Source organism: Mobula birostris, chromosome 4, assembly GCF_030028105.1.
Source record: "Mobula birostris isolate sMobBir1 chromosome 4, sMobBir1.hap1, whole genome shotgun sequence".
NCBI classification, from domain to species: Eukaryota; Metazoa; Chordata; class Chondrichthyes; order Myliobatiformes; family Myliobatidae; genus Mobula; species Mobula birostris.
In genome coordinates this window covers 40,609,029-40,626,398 of record NC_092373.1, presented here as the reverse complement: position 1 = coordinate 40,626,398, position 17,370 = coordinate 40,609,029, and the positions used below count along the sequence as shown (strand labels likewise).

General features: G+C 46.1%; 1 protein-coding gene across 4 annotated transcripts in view; it reads left to right on the top strand.

The window, feature by feature from the left end:
• mcf2l2 (MCF.2 cell line derived transforming sequence-like 2) overlaps positions 1 to 17,370 on the top strand; it is a 407,668-nt gene that overhangs the window by 341,056 nt on the left and 49,242 nt on the right. For all 4 annotated transcript variants that reach the window (XM_072255231.1, XM_072255233.1, XM_072255232.1 and 1 more), the window contains one exon: positions 4,514 to 4,623. In XM_072255231.1, the coding sequence (XP_072111332.1) occupies positions 4,514 to 4,623 (110 nt within the window). The remainder of the gene's footprint in view (positions 1 to 4,513; positions 4,624 to 17,370) is intronic.

The window sequence follows — 17,370 nt, the reverse complement described above, 5'->3', positions numbered from 1 at the left end:
CACTCAGATCACAAAATTCATTCAATGACCTTACTGAGATTAATTAATGTTGTGTTGATGTCAGTACCTCCAGTTGAACTGTCTTTTTGTGTGTTTCCCCCTAGCTGTCAGTCTGTGGTTTTGTATTGCCATGTGCTCCTGTCCCTGCTCCTGCTCTACTCCGGCCCCTGTATTACTGAGTAATAAGATTCAATCGCAGACCCAGTACCGTGCACACAGATATTAATTGAGTAACAAATCCCAAGGTGCAAACAAAGTCAGTGTCAAAGTTCAGGCAGAGATCAAAACATCCAGAGAAATCCAAAAACCAGAATCAGGAAACAGGCAGAGAGAGTACAGATACAAATGCTGGAACGGCTCAGGAAAATTCACTGGCACAATCTGACAACAAACAGGTGAAAACACAGGACTGAAATATGCTGAGCAGTAAACAGAGAGGCAGATGATAGGTGGAGCACAATGAGACACAGGTGGTAGCAAAACAGATAATAATGAGAGCAGATGAGAGACGGATTACTCAGTTATACAGGGGCTGGAGTAGAGCAGGAGCAGGGACAGGAGCACATGGCAATACAAAACCACAGACTGACAGCTGGGGGAAACACACAAAAAGACAGTTCAACTGGAGGTACTGACAGTTGATTTGTTAGTTCAAAAAAAAAGGAAAAGCTACATGATTGCTGGATCACTGGATGGTTGAGATTTCCAAGGAGTGGTGCAGAAATAACTATGGTTCTAGGTCCACTGCAGTAGCTTTCGTGGAATGTCTGTGTTCTGTTATAATTAAAGAGATAACTGGCATGTGTTGAAAACCTATAAACTGAGAAAGACTAGAAAAGAAGCAGGTTTAAATTAAAGGGAGAAAGGGCAGGAGGGCACAGAACTGAAGGAATGGTCTGCAAATGGTAGAGACGGAGAGATTGAATGAAGAATTGCTGAAGGAGGGTGAGAGGGATAGTTCAGAACAAATAGGCATCACTATAGGAAGAACGTGGAAGCATTGGAAAGGGTACAGAGGAGATTTACCAGGATGCTGCCTGGTTTAGAAAGTATGCATTATGATCAGAGATTAAGGGAGCTAGGGCTTTACTCTTTGGAGAGAAGGAGGATGAGAGGAGACATGATAGAGGTGTACAAGATAATAAGAGGAATAGATAGCGTGGATAGCCAGCGCCACTTCCCCAGGGCACCACTGCTCAATACAAGAGGACATGGCTTTAAGGTAAGGGGTGGGAAGTTCAAGGGGGATATTAGAGGAAGGTTTTTTACTCAGAGAGTGGTTGGTGTGTGGAATGCACTGCCTGAGTCAGTGGTGGAGGCAGATACACTAGTGAAGTTTAAGAGAGTACTAGACAGGTATATGGAGGAATTTAAGGTGGAGGCTTATATGGGAGGCAGGGTTTGAGGGTCGGCACAACATTGTGGGCCGAAGGGCCTGTACTGTGCTGTACTATTCCATGTTCTATGTTCTTAAATGTGTTTCAAGGAGCTGCAAGTTGGTGGACATGCAAGGTATTTGAAGTACCAGAAGAATAGAGGACAAAAGAACTAGAAGTGAAAGCAATAAACTGGCTTATTACCTGAAACTGAGGTGTTGAGCCTGAAGTGGTTATGTGACACACCAGAGATGAAGTCCTGCTCCTCAAGCTTGTGTGAAGTTTAGTTGAAACAACATATGAAACCAGCGTCAAAGATAATGTCATAACAGATTAAAATGAGAGGCAACTGGAAGCTCGCTGTCTCTATTGTGGGCGGCTTCTTACTTTGTTGTACACCTCTTTCTGTTCCTTCCTTTTTATCATGGTGCAATTCATTTAATCTTCTCACTAAGCTAAACATCCAATGAATATATACACACAAGTCACTGCAGGTGCTGGAACCTGGAGTAAAATCAAAATGCTGGAGGAATTCCATGGGCAAAGCAGCACCTGTGAAGGCAAAGGAATGGTCAACATTTCATGTGGGGACTCTACCTCAGGACTTACTGATGCAGAGACATGATGAATATCCACTACAGATGCTGCTTTACCTACTGATCCAAAGTATATTGTTCATCCAATTAAGTGGATGGTTTCCTGTACCTCTACTCGATGAAAGATGCAAACTATTTGTATATTATGTATTGCTCTTGACCTTAAATTGTTTTCAAATCAGAATCAGGTTTTATATCACAGGCATATGTCGCGATTTTTGTGGTCTCTGACAGCAGTACAATGCTATACATAATAGGAAAATAACAAATTACAGTAAATGTACAGATTAAATAGTTAAATTAAGTAGTGCAAGAACAGGAATTTTAAAAAGTAGTGAGGTAGTGTTCATGGGTTCAATGTCCATTCAGAAATCAGATGGCAGAGGAGAAGAAGCTGTTCCTGGATCTTTGAATTGAATTGACTTTATTTCTTACACCCTTCACATACATGAGGAGTAGAAATCTTTGTGTTACGTCTCCATCTAAATATGCAATGTGCAATCATAGTAATTTATAATAAATACAACAGTCAATATAACATAGAAATACACTCAAATTAGTGTGAATTCATCAGTCTGATGGCCTGGTGGAAGAAGCTGTCCCAGAGCCTGTTGATCCTGGCTTTTATGCTGTGGTACTGTTTCCCAGATGGTAGCAGCTAGAACAGTTTGTGATTGGGGTGACTCGGGTCCCCAGTGATCCTTGGGGCCCTTTTTTTCACACTTGTCTTTGTAAGTGCCTTGAATCATGAGAAGTTCACAACTACAGATGCGCTGGGCCATCCGCAACATTCTCTGCAGAGTCCTGCGATTGAGGGAGGTACAGTTCCCATACCAGACAGTGATGCAGCCAGTCAGGATGCCCTCAATTGTGCCCCTGTAGAAAGTTCTTGGGATTTGGGGGCCTATTCCCCACCATTCCATCATGGCTGATTTACTATTCCCCCTTAAATGTATTTTTCGACCTTCTCCCTGTAATCCTTGATGTGCTGACTAATCAAGAATTCTATCAACCTCTGCTTTAAAAGTACCCAATCTCTTGGGTATTTTTAATTCATTGCCACAGTCGTCTGTGGCAATGAATTCCACAAATTCACTCCCCTCTGGCTAAAGAAATCCCTCCTCATTTCTGTTTTAAATATAAGACCAACCTTATTTATTTGAACAGAGATGTGGTTCTCATTTATCCTTGAGTTCTCTAATCTTTTCCACTTGAAAATAACCATGTATTTTGAACCCATGAAATGTCGGATGTAAATCTGCATTCTGTGCCTTGAGGAATATTATAATTCCTAGCAAAATTTTTGAGGATGCTATATTCCAAACAGAATTATAGACGTTTTGGAGTGAGTGGTGAGATGCAATTTACTGAAGCCAACACTCAAATTACCAAGTATCCTCTAATACAGCGGTCCCCAACCACCGGGCCGCAAAGCATGTGCTACCGGGCCGCTAGGAAACGATATGATTTGGCGATATGAAACGATATGAGTCAGCTGCACCTTTCCTCATTCCCTGTCATGCACTGTTGAAGTTGAATCCCCCCCCCCAACCCCCGTCGGCCAGTCCGCAAGAACATTGTCAATATTAAATCAGTCCGTGGTGCAAAAAAGGTTGAGGACCCCTGCTATAAAACAGTGAACTGCAGTAGGAGTCAGGTGAAAATCTATATGTAAGCAGAGAGACAAGTGACTGCAGATGCTGGAACCTGCATCAAATAACAAACTGCTGGAGGAATCTTGCAGATCAAACAACAGCTGTGGGCTGGTTGGCATTTTGGGTCAAGCTCCTGCATAGGAACTGACAGTCTATTAGAAAGTTGGCCATTATATAGAAGGGGTAGGGTCTTTTTAGGTGATGGGTGAAACCAGATAGGGGTGGGGGTGAAGGGGGGGTAATATGCAGATGGGGCTAGGTGGAGGGGTGGGGGGAGGAGGTGAAATGTTGGGACAAAGGCTGATAGGTGGAAATAGGTAAGTGAAAAATGTAGTTTAGATGGGAGAAGGTAGGTAGGGGTAAATGTAAAAACAAGGGCCTAGAAGTGTCAGGTGCTCATACCATTGTGTTGCAGATGGCAGAAGTGGAATATGCATTGTTGTTCTTCTCAGTTGTGTTTAACCTCACCATAGCAGTGGATGAGGCTGTAGACAAACAGATTGGTCTGGGGGTAGGAAGGTGGGGGGTTGTTGAAGTGACGTTCAGCCAGCAGCTCAAGGTGGTCGTTGCAGTGTGTAGGTGCACTGCAAGACAGTCACCTGGTCTTGGTCTTGCCAGTGTAGAGAAGGCCATATTGCAAGCACCGAATGCAATTGACCAGGTTAGTGCCTGTGAATCTCAGCCTCATCATGTAAGCAGCCTCTCCTAGTGAATGGGTGAGTTGGCCCAGCGGGGTCAGATTCCTAAATATCAGGATGACAGGGCCAGAGAATGGAGAACAGATACCAGATGAGCTTGCAAATTCAGTTGTAATGACCAGATTTAAACCTAATTACAGTCATTACAATATTCAGCTTTCAGTAAGTTACATACTTCTTTCTCACAGATACATGAAGAAATCATCTTTACAGCAACAAGACAACAAGGGTGAAACATCTAGTTCAGAACTAAACAAGCAACAAGAGAACTCCAGCTTCAATAACAGACAAAAGAGAGGTATTACATTTTACATGTTTCATTTTAATTATCATACAGAAGTTATCCAGAGTTTGAATAACTTTGAACTGCTGTGAGTAATTGATGGGGTGGGAGGAGAGGGATGCAGAATTTCAAATCTAGACCTGAAAGTTCATCAGGTAATTACTTAGTAGTCAACTGGATAGCACACTGATACCGCCTCACAACCTCAGCGGCTGTCTGTGTGGTATCTGTGTCCTCTCTCGGTGACTGTGTGGGTTACCCCACCGTTCCCTTCCACATCCTAACATATGCTGGTAGGTTCACTGTGTATTTATCCCAGTGCACACTGGTGCCAGGAAGGTCGAGGGAGATGAATGAGAGAGAATAGGTTGCACAATGAGCCAAGCGGCCTCTAGTTTTGTTGAGAATATGTGTGTTTGCATCCTGTAAATCTTAACTTGCGTACTTTTAGACTGTTCCACGTTTGGCACCATTACTGAACTTTGAACTTTCAGATGAACCCTATTTTGTTTAATTTTATTACTTCTGGGACTAAGCTAAGGAAACTCAGGTACGTCATCCTACCTTTCTTCCTGGAATGATTGGAACAAGTCAACCCATGAGCTTACCCTTCATATCACCATCACTTCAACACGTTTCACCGGGGTAAATTGTGAAATCTAACGGCAGCTGCTTATGGTTAAAGTAGTGACTGTTTATGTCCTTTCTTGTAATTTTTATTTTCAGGAACAATGGTTCATTCTACGCTCAATGGTAGAAATGGCATTTAAAAGCCAGCTACAGAATTGACTTATTCAGAGTAAGCTCATACTCAACAATATGCTTTGCATAGCCCTTTTCCCAGTGGAAAATTGGTAGTGTGAATGTGAACTGAATCATAGTACTTGAGCGATTAGGTTACTGTGGCAGAGCTGCTGCTTCTCATTCCAGTGACCCAGGTTCAATCTAGGGTTCTGATGGTCTGTGTGGAATTCATACATTTTCTTGTATGACCATTCTCAGCTGCTCTGCTTCTCCCCCACCCCACCCCCAGATTCCAAGACATGTTGGTTGTTTGGTTCATTTTCCACTGTAAATTGCTCCTGTAAGTAGGTGAGTACTAGAATCTGGGCAAAACTGTTGGGTATGTAGGGGGTATAAAATGGGATTTGTGTTAATGGGTGCCTGGTGGTTAGTATAGACTGAGTGGGTTGAATGGCCTTTTTATGTGTTGTGTGACTCTATGACTCTAACAAAGAATTTCTGACTCACCAGAAATTGAGACTGCTTAATTAACATGCTTATATTTCCCATTTTCACTACTCAAATAATGAATCATTAAATTTATTGGTCAGAACTGGATATTTTAATCCACCAAAAGCATCTTAATCAAGTTTCCTGTTTTTCAGCCGACATTTAGTACACGGTACTTCATTTTGAATATATGGGGGTGGTGGATATGAAATAGTGAAGTGACTGCTAGGGAACCAACCAACAGACCATCCTGTGGGTGCAAAAGCGTTTCCTTTTGATCTGCCTGTACACTCCATCACAGACCCTAATGCCATCATGAATATTCCAAAGCCTAAATCTGCCAAGCTTGGAGTCGCAAACAAAATCAACAGGATGGATTTTGCAGGGAGGTGTTGGTGGTTATGCATCTAATTGTCATCCATTATGTGTGTAATTGCCAACAAATTCAAGGTTTACAAAATGATTATGTGAGCTCAATAAGCTTGCTAACAGCTGGTAGTGGTTTTAGGAATATACTCCAATGCACAGTAGAAAATATGCTCACAGCAACTTCCAGCAACTGTGCAGAATCTAGTCTGATGATCTCTTCCAGGCTGAGCTGCCTGTCAAAGATTTCTTTACCATCATTTTGTTTTAACCATCATTGTGAAATTTGTACATGGAAAGATTAGATTAAGAAAAGCCTGAGAACTATGTACAGGCGGCTGCAAAATATGCAGGGTGTAGCCAGTCATCGTCACTGTGGCTTTTCTGCTAATCCCATTTATAGCCATTGTGAGATACAGACAATAACTGTTCCATGCATTTTCCTCTCATCAGTCACTGCTGTCATCCAACAACATTGAACTCAGCAATTATGGTTATATGGTAAATACGAAGCTGCAGTTTGCCTCTGCAAATATGCATTTAGTGAAATAAAATAAGTTACTGTCTAATATTCCAGAAATGATGAAGCTTTGTGAACTCTCTTAGCTCTTAGAAAGCATATTTTATTTAAAATATGCAGGGTTGTGTTTTCACTGTCTGGATTGTGATGTGGCAAGGCAGACTGCATTCCTTTGAAACCTTCATGATTTTTATTTTGTTAAAAGTTATTAAATGGAAATAGGTGGAGTTCTGTAATAGGAAGCAGATGTTTGCCATTACAAATTACACTGAGGATGAAAATCTACCTTAGACTGTCAGATGATGTGATATTGATTCTTAACTGCAAATGAGCTCAACTAAAAATTAGACATTACACTAATCAATTTAGCAAACATCAGTGGAACTAAAAATGCTTGACCTGTGTTTTTAATTAAAATAAAAATAACAAAACATAACAACATTATAAGCTCGCTTAATATTTGTGTAACGCGCTGTAAGGTTTCACTGCTAATGTAATGGTTTCTCTGTAGCAGCAATGTCTGGGTTATGACCAGAGATAACGGGGCTTTGGAAAGGGGGGAGCTTTCCAATGAGAGGGATGTCGTTCGTTCTAGTGGGTCTGGGAGCAGGGATTTCGCGGTCTTTTACTGAGGAGAGATGAGGAGAGAAGACGCGAATGAAGAGAAGTTGGTAGACCAACAGATGGAGTGGACTTGGAGCGAGAGTCTGAAGGTCAGTGACGCTCGGAGGAGGTCGATGGTGGACGAACTGCTTTATCAGTGAGCTCCAACATTGCACATTAGACTGTTTTATGAGAATGGGCCCTTTTTTTTGTTACTTTACTAACCATATAGTCAAATTAAGAATTATAATGCTCAATCGTTTAATTGCATATTGTGTACTGTTTGTTATTTTGTGGTATTGATTTGTAACAGGGGACACATCGCGCAGCCTCCACACAAATAAGACTTCTTAAGTTTGGCTGGGTTGAGGGCTATCGTCTCCTAGATTAAGCCGCTAGCCGAACTGAGAGTTACAATTGTGGGGGCTGGTCCAGGATTGATTTTGTTGGATGCTGTGTGATTACCCTGAACATTGAACCTGTGGGGTAGATATTCGTACTCTGGATAAATTGTTAATTCGCCTGTTAAGTACTGTTAAAGTTGCAATTGTGGGCGGAGGTTTGATAAAATGGTGGGCGCTGACGTAGTGGTAGCTGGGGGCAGAGATTTCAAAGACAGGCTTCTATCGTTTCTGAGGAGTGAGGGGAAGGAGTGGTCAGATTTGGAATATCTAATTAGTCCCCGTCCCCCAGTGAAGAGTGAGAATTCTGAGTTAGTATCCGTCCTTACCTCTTTGGCAAATAAATGGAAAAATGCCCTGGTTCAAAGTCCCAGCTATGGTAGGCTCCGCTTATTCTCTGGAATAACACCCACCCCTAAAGGGGAAGAGGAGTATGAAGCTAGGGTGGAGCTCAGTTGCTAGATGAGTGGCAGTGCTCTGAAGATGTAAGGCAACAGGGATTGGTTGAGAGTTTGAGTGGGCGGGCTGCTGACGTTGTAAGAGCCGTCAGGTTGAGGTATCCCATAGCAACAGCTGTCAATTATCTGCAAGCACTGGACAATGCGTTTGGTCCGACTGGAAGCCCAATGGAGCTCATGGTGGGGTTTCAGAATATGCGTCAGGAGAAGGGGGAGAAGCTTTCTGCTTTTATTTTTCAGCTAGAGAGGCAGCTAAATCGCTTGCAGTGCAGAGCGGTCAGTCAGACGGCTGAGGTGGATCAGTTAAGAATGGACCAGATAGTCAGGAGCACCCAGTCCCATGACCGGATTGCGTGGGGTCGCCAACAGTCTAGTAAGACGCGCCCCCCACCCCCCCATCTTTTGTTGAGCTGATCAGAGAGGTACACGAAGAGGAGAACGAGGTGGAGGTGCGGGAGGACTCCATCAGCAGGGTTCAGTCCTCGGTAGTGGTCCCCTGCGGTGAAGTGACCACAGATAGCCTACCCTGGGGAGCGGTAGAGGAGATTGCAGCAGAGTTGAGAACGGAAACACGTCGGCTTTTATCAGCGGGTTTGACCCCCCCCCATATGATGGAGCTGATGTGAGGGCGGATTCCCCAAGGAGACGAACAATGCGGAGGGCTGCTGGCAGCAGGTGTCACGCCAGAAGGAGAGTGAGGTCCCGGGTACCTCAGCAGGGAGAGTCGTTTGTAAAGCTTAGAGGAGACCTGGTGAGGGAACACGTTCCCAGCAATGTACCAGGAAACCCCCAAAAGCAAAAGGCCCAATTCCTGAAGGCTCAGTGGGTCCATGCTCCAGTGTGTCTCTACAAACAGAGGGTATTTCTGCTAAAGCCATACTCGACACTGGGTCTCAGGTCACATTGTTGTACGGTTCGTTTTACACCCGGTATCTGAAGCATTTACCATTGACCCCATTCAGGGCACTGGAGATCTGGGGGCTTAGTGCTGGTGATTATCCATACAATGATTATTTGTCAGTGAAATGGGAGCTCTCGGAGGCCGATGTGGGAGTGTCTGAGGTTCTTGATACATTAGTGCTGGTTTGTCCGGACCCTGTTGAGAAGGGCAGCGTTTCAATTCTGGTGGGGACCAACACCCCTCTTGTGAGGAGGCTCATGGGGGCTGCAAGGAACAGGCTGGTGAGAGATTTCTGGGAACATTGTCCGTGCACCCAGGGTTTTGAGCTGCTTTTGAGGAAGTCCGTGGCAGCATTGGGCCAGATACCAAATTTAAAGGAGGGACTGTGTAGTTCACCCAGTTGAAGCCAATGGTGGCACAGCCTGGGGAAGTAGTGATAGTGATGGGGATCCCCATATTTCCCGGAGTGCCTGAGGGCAAGGCCCTCTTAGTTGACGCTCCGGAAGACCATGAGGGGGAGTTGGGATTTCCTACTGGGGTACTGGTGAGGCCCGAATTGCAGAAGCCCTCAGTTGTACAGGTGAGCAGGATGACAGTGATTGTCAGGAACACTATGAAGAGGGAGGTCATCCTCAAGCGAGGGATGCTTCTGGCTCATTTGTTCCCAGTGGCGGTGATGTCTAGTGTCCTGTGAGACGCGCCGGGGAGAAACTATTGGAAAAGGGGGGAAGGTTGACCACTGAGTCATTTAACTTCGGGGACTCTCTGGTTCCTGCAGGTTGGAAGAGGAGGTTGGTAGAGAAGATGTTGAAGCTGGAAGGTGTCTTTTCCACTGACAAGTTTGATGTAGGTTATTCCAAGAGCACGTGTCACACTCTCTTGGTGACCAAGGATACCCAGTTTAGAGAGCAGTTGCAGCGACTGGCCCCTTCAGAGGTGGAGGACGTTTGGCAGCGTTTGTGTAAGTTGAAGGAAGCTGGGATCATCACCGAGTCCCGAAGTCCCTGTGCATTCCCTGTAGTAGTGGCCTGAAAGAAGAATGGGAAGGTACTGATATGTGTGGACTAAAGGACTCTGAACAGGCACACCATCCCTGACCAGTATACGGTCCCGAGGATTGAAGACGCACTGGTGCCTGAGTGGTGTGAAGAGGTTCAGTGTGCTGGACTTGAGAAGTGGATATTACCAGATCCCCATGAGTGAGGCTGACAAAGAGAAAACGGCATTTATATGTCCCCTGGGATTTTTCCAGTTTGAAAGGATGCCCCGGGGCATCTCGGGAGCTCCTGCAACCTTCCAGCGGGTCATGGAGAAGACGGTGGGGGATATGAACTTGCTTGAGGTATTGGTGTATCTGGATGACCTCACGGTACTTGGATCCACCTTGGAAGAACATGAAGCGAGGCTGCTGAAGGTGCTGGGCTGCCTGAAAGCTGAAGGTTTAAAACTTCCCCTGGACAAGTGCCAGTTCTGCCAAACGTCTGTTAACTATGTTGGGCACATAGTCTCACGGATGGGGTAGTTACAGACCCAGCTAAGATTGAGGTGGTTTCCACCTGGCCAAGGCCCCAGATTGTGAGCACTCTGCGCTTGTTCCTCGGGTTCTGTGGTTACTATCGGAGGTTCATGAAAGGCTACGTGAAAGTGAATCATCCTTTGAATCAGCTTCTGTGTGGTTACCCTACATTGAGGAAGAAAGGGAGGGGGGGAAAGGGACAGGAGAGTGGAGAGTATCTTAGCCCGTCAGAGCCCTTTGGACTGAGGTGGGATGTAAAATGTGAGGAGGCCTTTCAGTTGCTGAAGGAGCTGCTGACCCAGGCGCCGGTGCTGGCTTTTGCGGACCCCCGATTACCATATGTACTGCACACGGATGCCAGCCGAGAGTGTTTAGGGGGGCATCCTGTATCTGGGTCAGGACACCGGGTTGAGACCCGTTGCGTTTTTCAGCCGGAGTCTGTTGCCCTCTGAGAAAAACAATCCCACGCACAAGTTGGAAGTCCTGGCGTTGAAATGAGTGTTGGTGGATAAGCTGAGTGACTACCTCTACGGGGCCAAGTTTAAGGTGAGAACGGACAATAACCCCCTAACTTATATCCTGACCTCGGCGAAACTGGATGCCACAGGCCATCGGTGGTTGGCAGCGTTGTCGGCCTATGACTTCAGCCTGAAGTACTGGCCGGGGAGCAGGAACATTGATGTGGATGCTTTGTCCTGACGGGTGCACGAGGGACTGGAGAGGGACGAGGAGTGGGAGAGCATTCCTGCCCCAGGGGTGAAGGCCATGTGTCAGTTTGCCATCACCGTGAAAGCAGAGGATAGAAGGGACAAGATCGAGTGGTGGATCAGTTGGGAGCTTCTGATGACACCATTCCCCAAGTTTACTGTAACCTGACTGCTCTGAAGACAAATCAGCTGCCGGAATTGAGTTCTGGGGAAGTGGCAGCTGCTCAGCGAGACAACCCGGGCATCAGTATCATTTGGTCAGTGGTCGAAACCACTACACCAGATATGCACAGGATTTTCCTACCAAGGCCCAGAGAGTGTCCTAAGTGTTATGGGAGAAGTATTTCATTTATTATGGCCTCCCCGGCAGATACATAGTGATCAGGGACGGGATTTTAGGAGTAGGCTCATCCATGAGTTACTGGGCATGCTTGAGGTCGAGTAGTCGAAAACCATGCCCTGTCACCCGTAGGTTTAACTGGACCTTGCTAAACATGCTCGAGACCTTGGAGATCAGCAAGAAGAGCAGGTGGAGTCAACATATTGGACATTTGGTCCACAGTTACAACTGGACCCAAAATGAAGCTACCGGGTACTCGCCATACTATCTGATGTTTGGGCACGAGGCAAGGTTGCCCATTGACCTTTGTTTTGGGACTGACGAGGGCAACTTACCACCAAAGACTTATCTGAAGTATGTGTCTGACATGAGGAGAGAGCTGAAAAGGGCTTATGAATTGCCTGGGGTCACGGCTGCCAAGCACAATCAAGGAAATAAGGGGGGTACGATCAAAAGGTGAGGTTCTCCCAACTCCTGCCAGGATACCAGGTCCTCATAAGGAATTTGGGGCTACCTGGGAAACATAAGTTGGCAGATTGTTGGGCAGCTAAGCCCTATGTGGTGGAGAGTCAGATGCCAAACCTACCAGCTTTCCATGTGAAACCAGAGGATGCGAATGGAGCTGCCAAGATTCTCCATCGGAACCATCTGCTGTCCTGGGACAACAGGTGCAGGTAGACCCAGAGCCCGACTTGGAGCCTACACCTAGTAGGAGGACTCTGCGGAAATGCAGGGCGACTGCAGGGCCCATAGCAGGAGAGGTTACCAAGATGTGTGGTATATGCTGCCTTTTGCTAACTCCCTATTGATTGAGAAAGAGACTTCCAGCCCTTCTCCCGCTGAGTCAGGTGAAGTGGGAGTGGGGGGCTATCTGTGGACAGGCTGGGTTCCAGTGGGACCCTGCAAGGGATGAAGTGGGGCTTGGCCACGGGACCAAGGGGTCAGAGTTGCCAGTGGGCACGAATGATAGGTCGGGGGAGGCCTCGCCAGCTAAACCAGAAGTATCCCTAGTAGTGTTTGAACCTGAAGAGTTAGGTGAGGGGTGTTACGTACCCCGTAACTGGGTTGCCAAACCAGCAGAAATGGAATGCTCGTTGGGGTCTGGATTACTAGGAACTAATAAAATGTTATTAAAGAAATAAGTAATACAGTACACTAATCGTAAGGATATACATGTAACAGGTTAGCAATGATAATACACACAGAACTAGGGTAATAGGAATCAACCAGGCTCTATCGCAGTCTAGGGGTAAAATGATCAGTCTTAAGTGAAGCAGAGTTCAGTTCAGTTTAGTGCAGTTCGCAGTAATCATTGTTGTACCGTTGGCGAGAGAGAGAGAGAGATGCAGTTTGGTTTCAGGCAGACCTTTTGATGTCTTCACAGTTGGTTTCAGGCAGACCTTTTGATGTCTTCTAATCCCGCTGTGGTCACCGACTGTGACCCCTCCGTTCCGGATACGATCGTTCTTCTGCGGTGAACCCAGCACCCAGGCAAAGGTGGACACACATCCCAGGTTCCCACCGATCGTACCTCTACACCCTGTGAGCCTCTGGTCGGTTCCCGCGAACCGGTCCTCCAAACTCCTCCCAACTTGTGGGGGCACACTGCTCTTTCCAGGGTCTCGTGGTGTGTCCCGTGCCTTAGCAAACCTGCTCCTTTTATCCCCCTGCTGGGGTATCACCTGTCCATCAAACTTCAAACAGTTCAGGTTCAAAGCAACCGGTCTGTCAATATCTGAATTGTGTTTCTTTCCCGTTAATCCCTCTCTTTTCTCTTATTAGCATTTTGAATGTTTCTCCATTGTCTTTCTTATCTCTCTCAATAGCATCATCGGTCCGGTACCTCTGCTTGGCATCACACATGATACCCCCACCCTTAAAAGGATTTTTACCGGGGTAAAAATTATGAGCATGAATGCACATTATTAGATACACACTAATATACAGGTAGTCATCAGCTATTCTGCTAATACAGAGAACTTTAAGTTTTAACACCTTGACAGACAGTCAGCAATCACATTGTCCGTTCCTTTTATATGTTTTATCTTAATATCAAATTCTTGTAAAACCAGGCTCCAACTTAGTAAGCCTTTGTTTTTATCCTTCATTGTGGCGAAAAACACTAATGGATTGTGATCACTGTAAATTATCAGTGGTTTCCATGCCGGACAAATATAAACCTCAAAATGTTGTAATGCCAGTATGATTGCCAGTAATTCCTTCTCCACAGTGGAATAATTTCTCTGATGGACATTAGACTTCTTAGGAAAATAAGCCACTGGGTGGTCAATCTCCTCTTTGTCTGTCTGCAACAGCACCGCCCCGGCTGCTTCGTCGCTAGCATCTGTTGCTAGGGAGAAGGGTTTTGAAAAGTCAGGCGCATTCAACACAGGGTGGTGACACAGAATCGCCTTCAGACTCTCGAAGGCTTGTTGACAAAGGTCGTTCCACACAAATTTTGCATTCTTCAGCAAGAGCTTAGTAAGAGGGAGGGTAATATTTGCAAAGTTTTTGCAAAATTTCCGATAGTACCCCACCATTCCCAAGAACCTTCTCAGGGCTCTCTTGTCCGTCGGGATGGGAACTTCAGAGATAGCCTGCACCTTAGCCTGCACCGGTGCCAGCTGCCCCTGTCCTACCACATACCCCAGATAAGTGACCTTAGCGTGGCCGAACTCACTTTTTGTGAGGTTCACTGTCAGGTTGGCTTCAGACAGCCGTTTAAACAGTTCCTCTACTGCCACAATGTGCTCCTCCCACGTGTCACTCCAGACCACTAAATCGTCAATATATGCTTCTGTGTTCTTTAACCTTTTTATCACTGAATTAATCATCCTTTGGAAGAACCCTGGGGCGTTTTTCATGCCAAAAGGTAGAATATTATACTCGTATAACCCGGATGGAGTGACAAATGCTGAGATTTCTCTAGCCCGGTCGGTTAAAGGAATGCACCAGTACCCTTTCAGCAAATCGATCTTTGTGATGTACTTAGCTTTCCCCACTTTATCGATGCAATCGTCTACCCTTGGGATGGGGTACGCATCTGTTTTTGTGATGGCGTTCACCTTTCTGTAATCTGTACAGAATCGTATGCTCCCATCGACTTTCGGGACAACCACACAGGGAGACGCCCATTCCGGTTTGGATGACCTAATAATACCTGTGGCTAGCATGTGTTCAATTTCTTTCTCCACTAGCTTGCCCTTCTCCAAGTTCATCCTATAGGGGTGTTGCTTAATAGGCTGGTCTGATGTGACAACAACATCATGTACCGTCCCCTTGCATCGCCTCGGGACATCGGGACATACATCTGCATGCTGGTTAATTAGCTTTATCAGTGGCTCGCTCTGTTCGGGGGTTAAGTGAGAGACCTTATCAGCAAAGTTGGCCAAAACAATAGAGTTATCCAATCTGGTCGGCAGCATATTTATCTTTTCAAGATGGGTTTTCCCCTTATCATTTGGCACCCCAGCCTCATTAATTTTCGTGATACACCAGCTAGATCTGCTTTCTGATCGTGGTAAGCTTTTAACATATTAATGTATACTAATTGGGTTAGCTTACGCCTGTCCAGCATTTTGATAACATAATTCAAAGAGTCTATCTTTTTAATCACTTTGTACAGACCGTGGAATCTCGCCTGGAGGGGGTTGGTTACCACTGGAAACAGAACTAAGACCCGATCGCCCACTTGAAACACTTGCTCGCGGGCACGTCTATCATACCACTGTTTCATTTTAGTTTGGGAGTGTCGTAGATTTTCTTTGGCAAGGTCACAAATCCTTTTAAGCCTCTCACGAAATTTTAAAACATAGTCAATCACATTGACTTGTACTGCCGGACTGGATCATTGCTCTTTCAGTAAGGTCAGGGGTCCTCTGGGCCGATGACCGAAGACGAGCTCGAATGGGCTGAACCCCTATGACTCCTGAACCGTGTCCCTTACGGCAAATAACAGAAGAAGCAAGGCATCATCCCGGTCCCTAGCGTTCTCTTGACAATAAATTTTAATCATGGTCTTTAATGTTGCATGGAATCTTTCCAACGCCCCTTGGGACTCTGGGTGGTACGCGGAGGCCAAAATCTGCTTTGCTCCCATCTCATCCAACATTCGTCGGAATGTGTGAGATGTGAAGACACTCCCCTGGGCAGCCCCACCATAGTGAAAAATTTCACAAGCGCCTTTACCACTGCGGGAGCCTTGACGCTTACCAGGGGCACAGCCTCCGGAAACCTGGTGGCGGCGCACATCATAGTCATCACATACTCTCACCCACCCGCAGTTCTGGGCAGGGGACCGACAAAATCCACAATTATTCAGGAATAAGTTTCCCCGAAAGCGGGTATTGGTCGAAGGGTCGCTTTAGGCAGGACCTGGTTCGGCTTTCCTACCACTTGACATAAATGACACCATCTAGAATATTCAATAATATCCTTCCTCATGTTCGGCCAGTAAAACTCTTTCATAATTCTATCGACTGTTTTCCTTACCCCAAAATGTCCACTGAGGGGTATCTTGTGGGCCAGGTTAAAAATCTCATCCCTATAAATTTTCGGCACCACCACCTGGTGTACCACCCCCCATTCCTCATCTGCGGGCTCGGTACTTGGTCTCCACTTCCTCATCAGTACTCCCTACTTCACATAATAGCCCACTGGCTCCCTTTTTAATTCTGCTTTGGAGAGAGCTGTCTCCGTCAAAACCATCAGCTCCTCGTCTCGTTCCTGTGCCTGTATAAATTCCTTCCTCGCTAATGATAAATCTACCTCACTTTCTTCCGCTCCACTATGCTCCTTCTTCTCACTTTCTAACCCCTCCTGGTACAAGGCTGGTAAAAACATCTCAGCTAAATCTACATTCGCTTCGGCAGCCTTTCTGGACATGCGCCGAGTCACTGCGCAAACGGAATAAACCTGTGAGTCCATGGGCGGGTCCTCAGTCCTGGCAGGCTTGATTGTCAGCTTTACTGCTAGGTACACATCTCCACCTGCAAGGTCATTACTGAGTAAGACCTCCATGTTTTCCATTGGTAATTCAGGCCTCACCCCTATCGTGACCGGTCCGGAGACCAAGTCGCTTTTTAGGTGTATCTGGTGCAAAGGTACTGCTTCAGTCCCTTTCCCAATGCCTTTTATCACACTGACCTCCCCAGTCTCGGTCTCTGAACTAAAGTCTAACACCCTTCTTAAGATCAATGACTGACAAGTCCCAGCATCTCTCCAGATCCGTACTGGAACTGGGTTTGACCCCTCCTTCACCGACACCAATCTGGCCGAAATAAACTTCTCGCGCCCTTCCTGAACTCTATCAGACCTCTTCTCCCCTAGTGGTTTGTTTGCCGGCTCAATACAGCCAGTCGGAGTCGTCGTTTTTCCTTTCCCCGTCTCCTTCTTTGGGGCAAAACACCTGGACGCAATGTGACTGGCTTTCCCACAATTATAGCATACGACCCCAGGAGACTTCCTACCAGACTGCTTCCTGTCTTCCTTATCCTTCTCACTAGTCCCTGACTTGCTTTCTGGCTTTTCCGGCGGACTTTCTCCGCCCTCTCGGCTACCCTTCTGGTAGCTCTTACTCGGGGTAAACTTTGTGTGTTAACGCGTACTCATCCGCTAACTTAGCAGTTGCGGCTAAGGTTTCTGCCTCTTTCTCATCTAGATAGGGCCTCATACCTTCAGGGACACAACCATTAAATTGCTCAATCAGTATTAGCTGT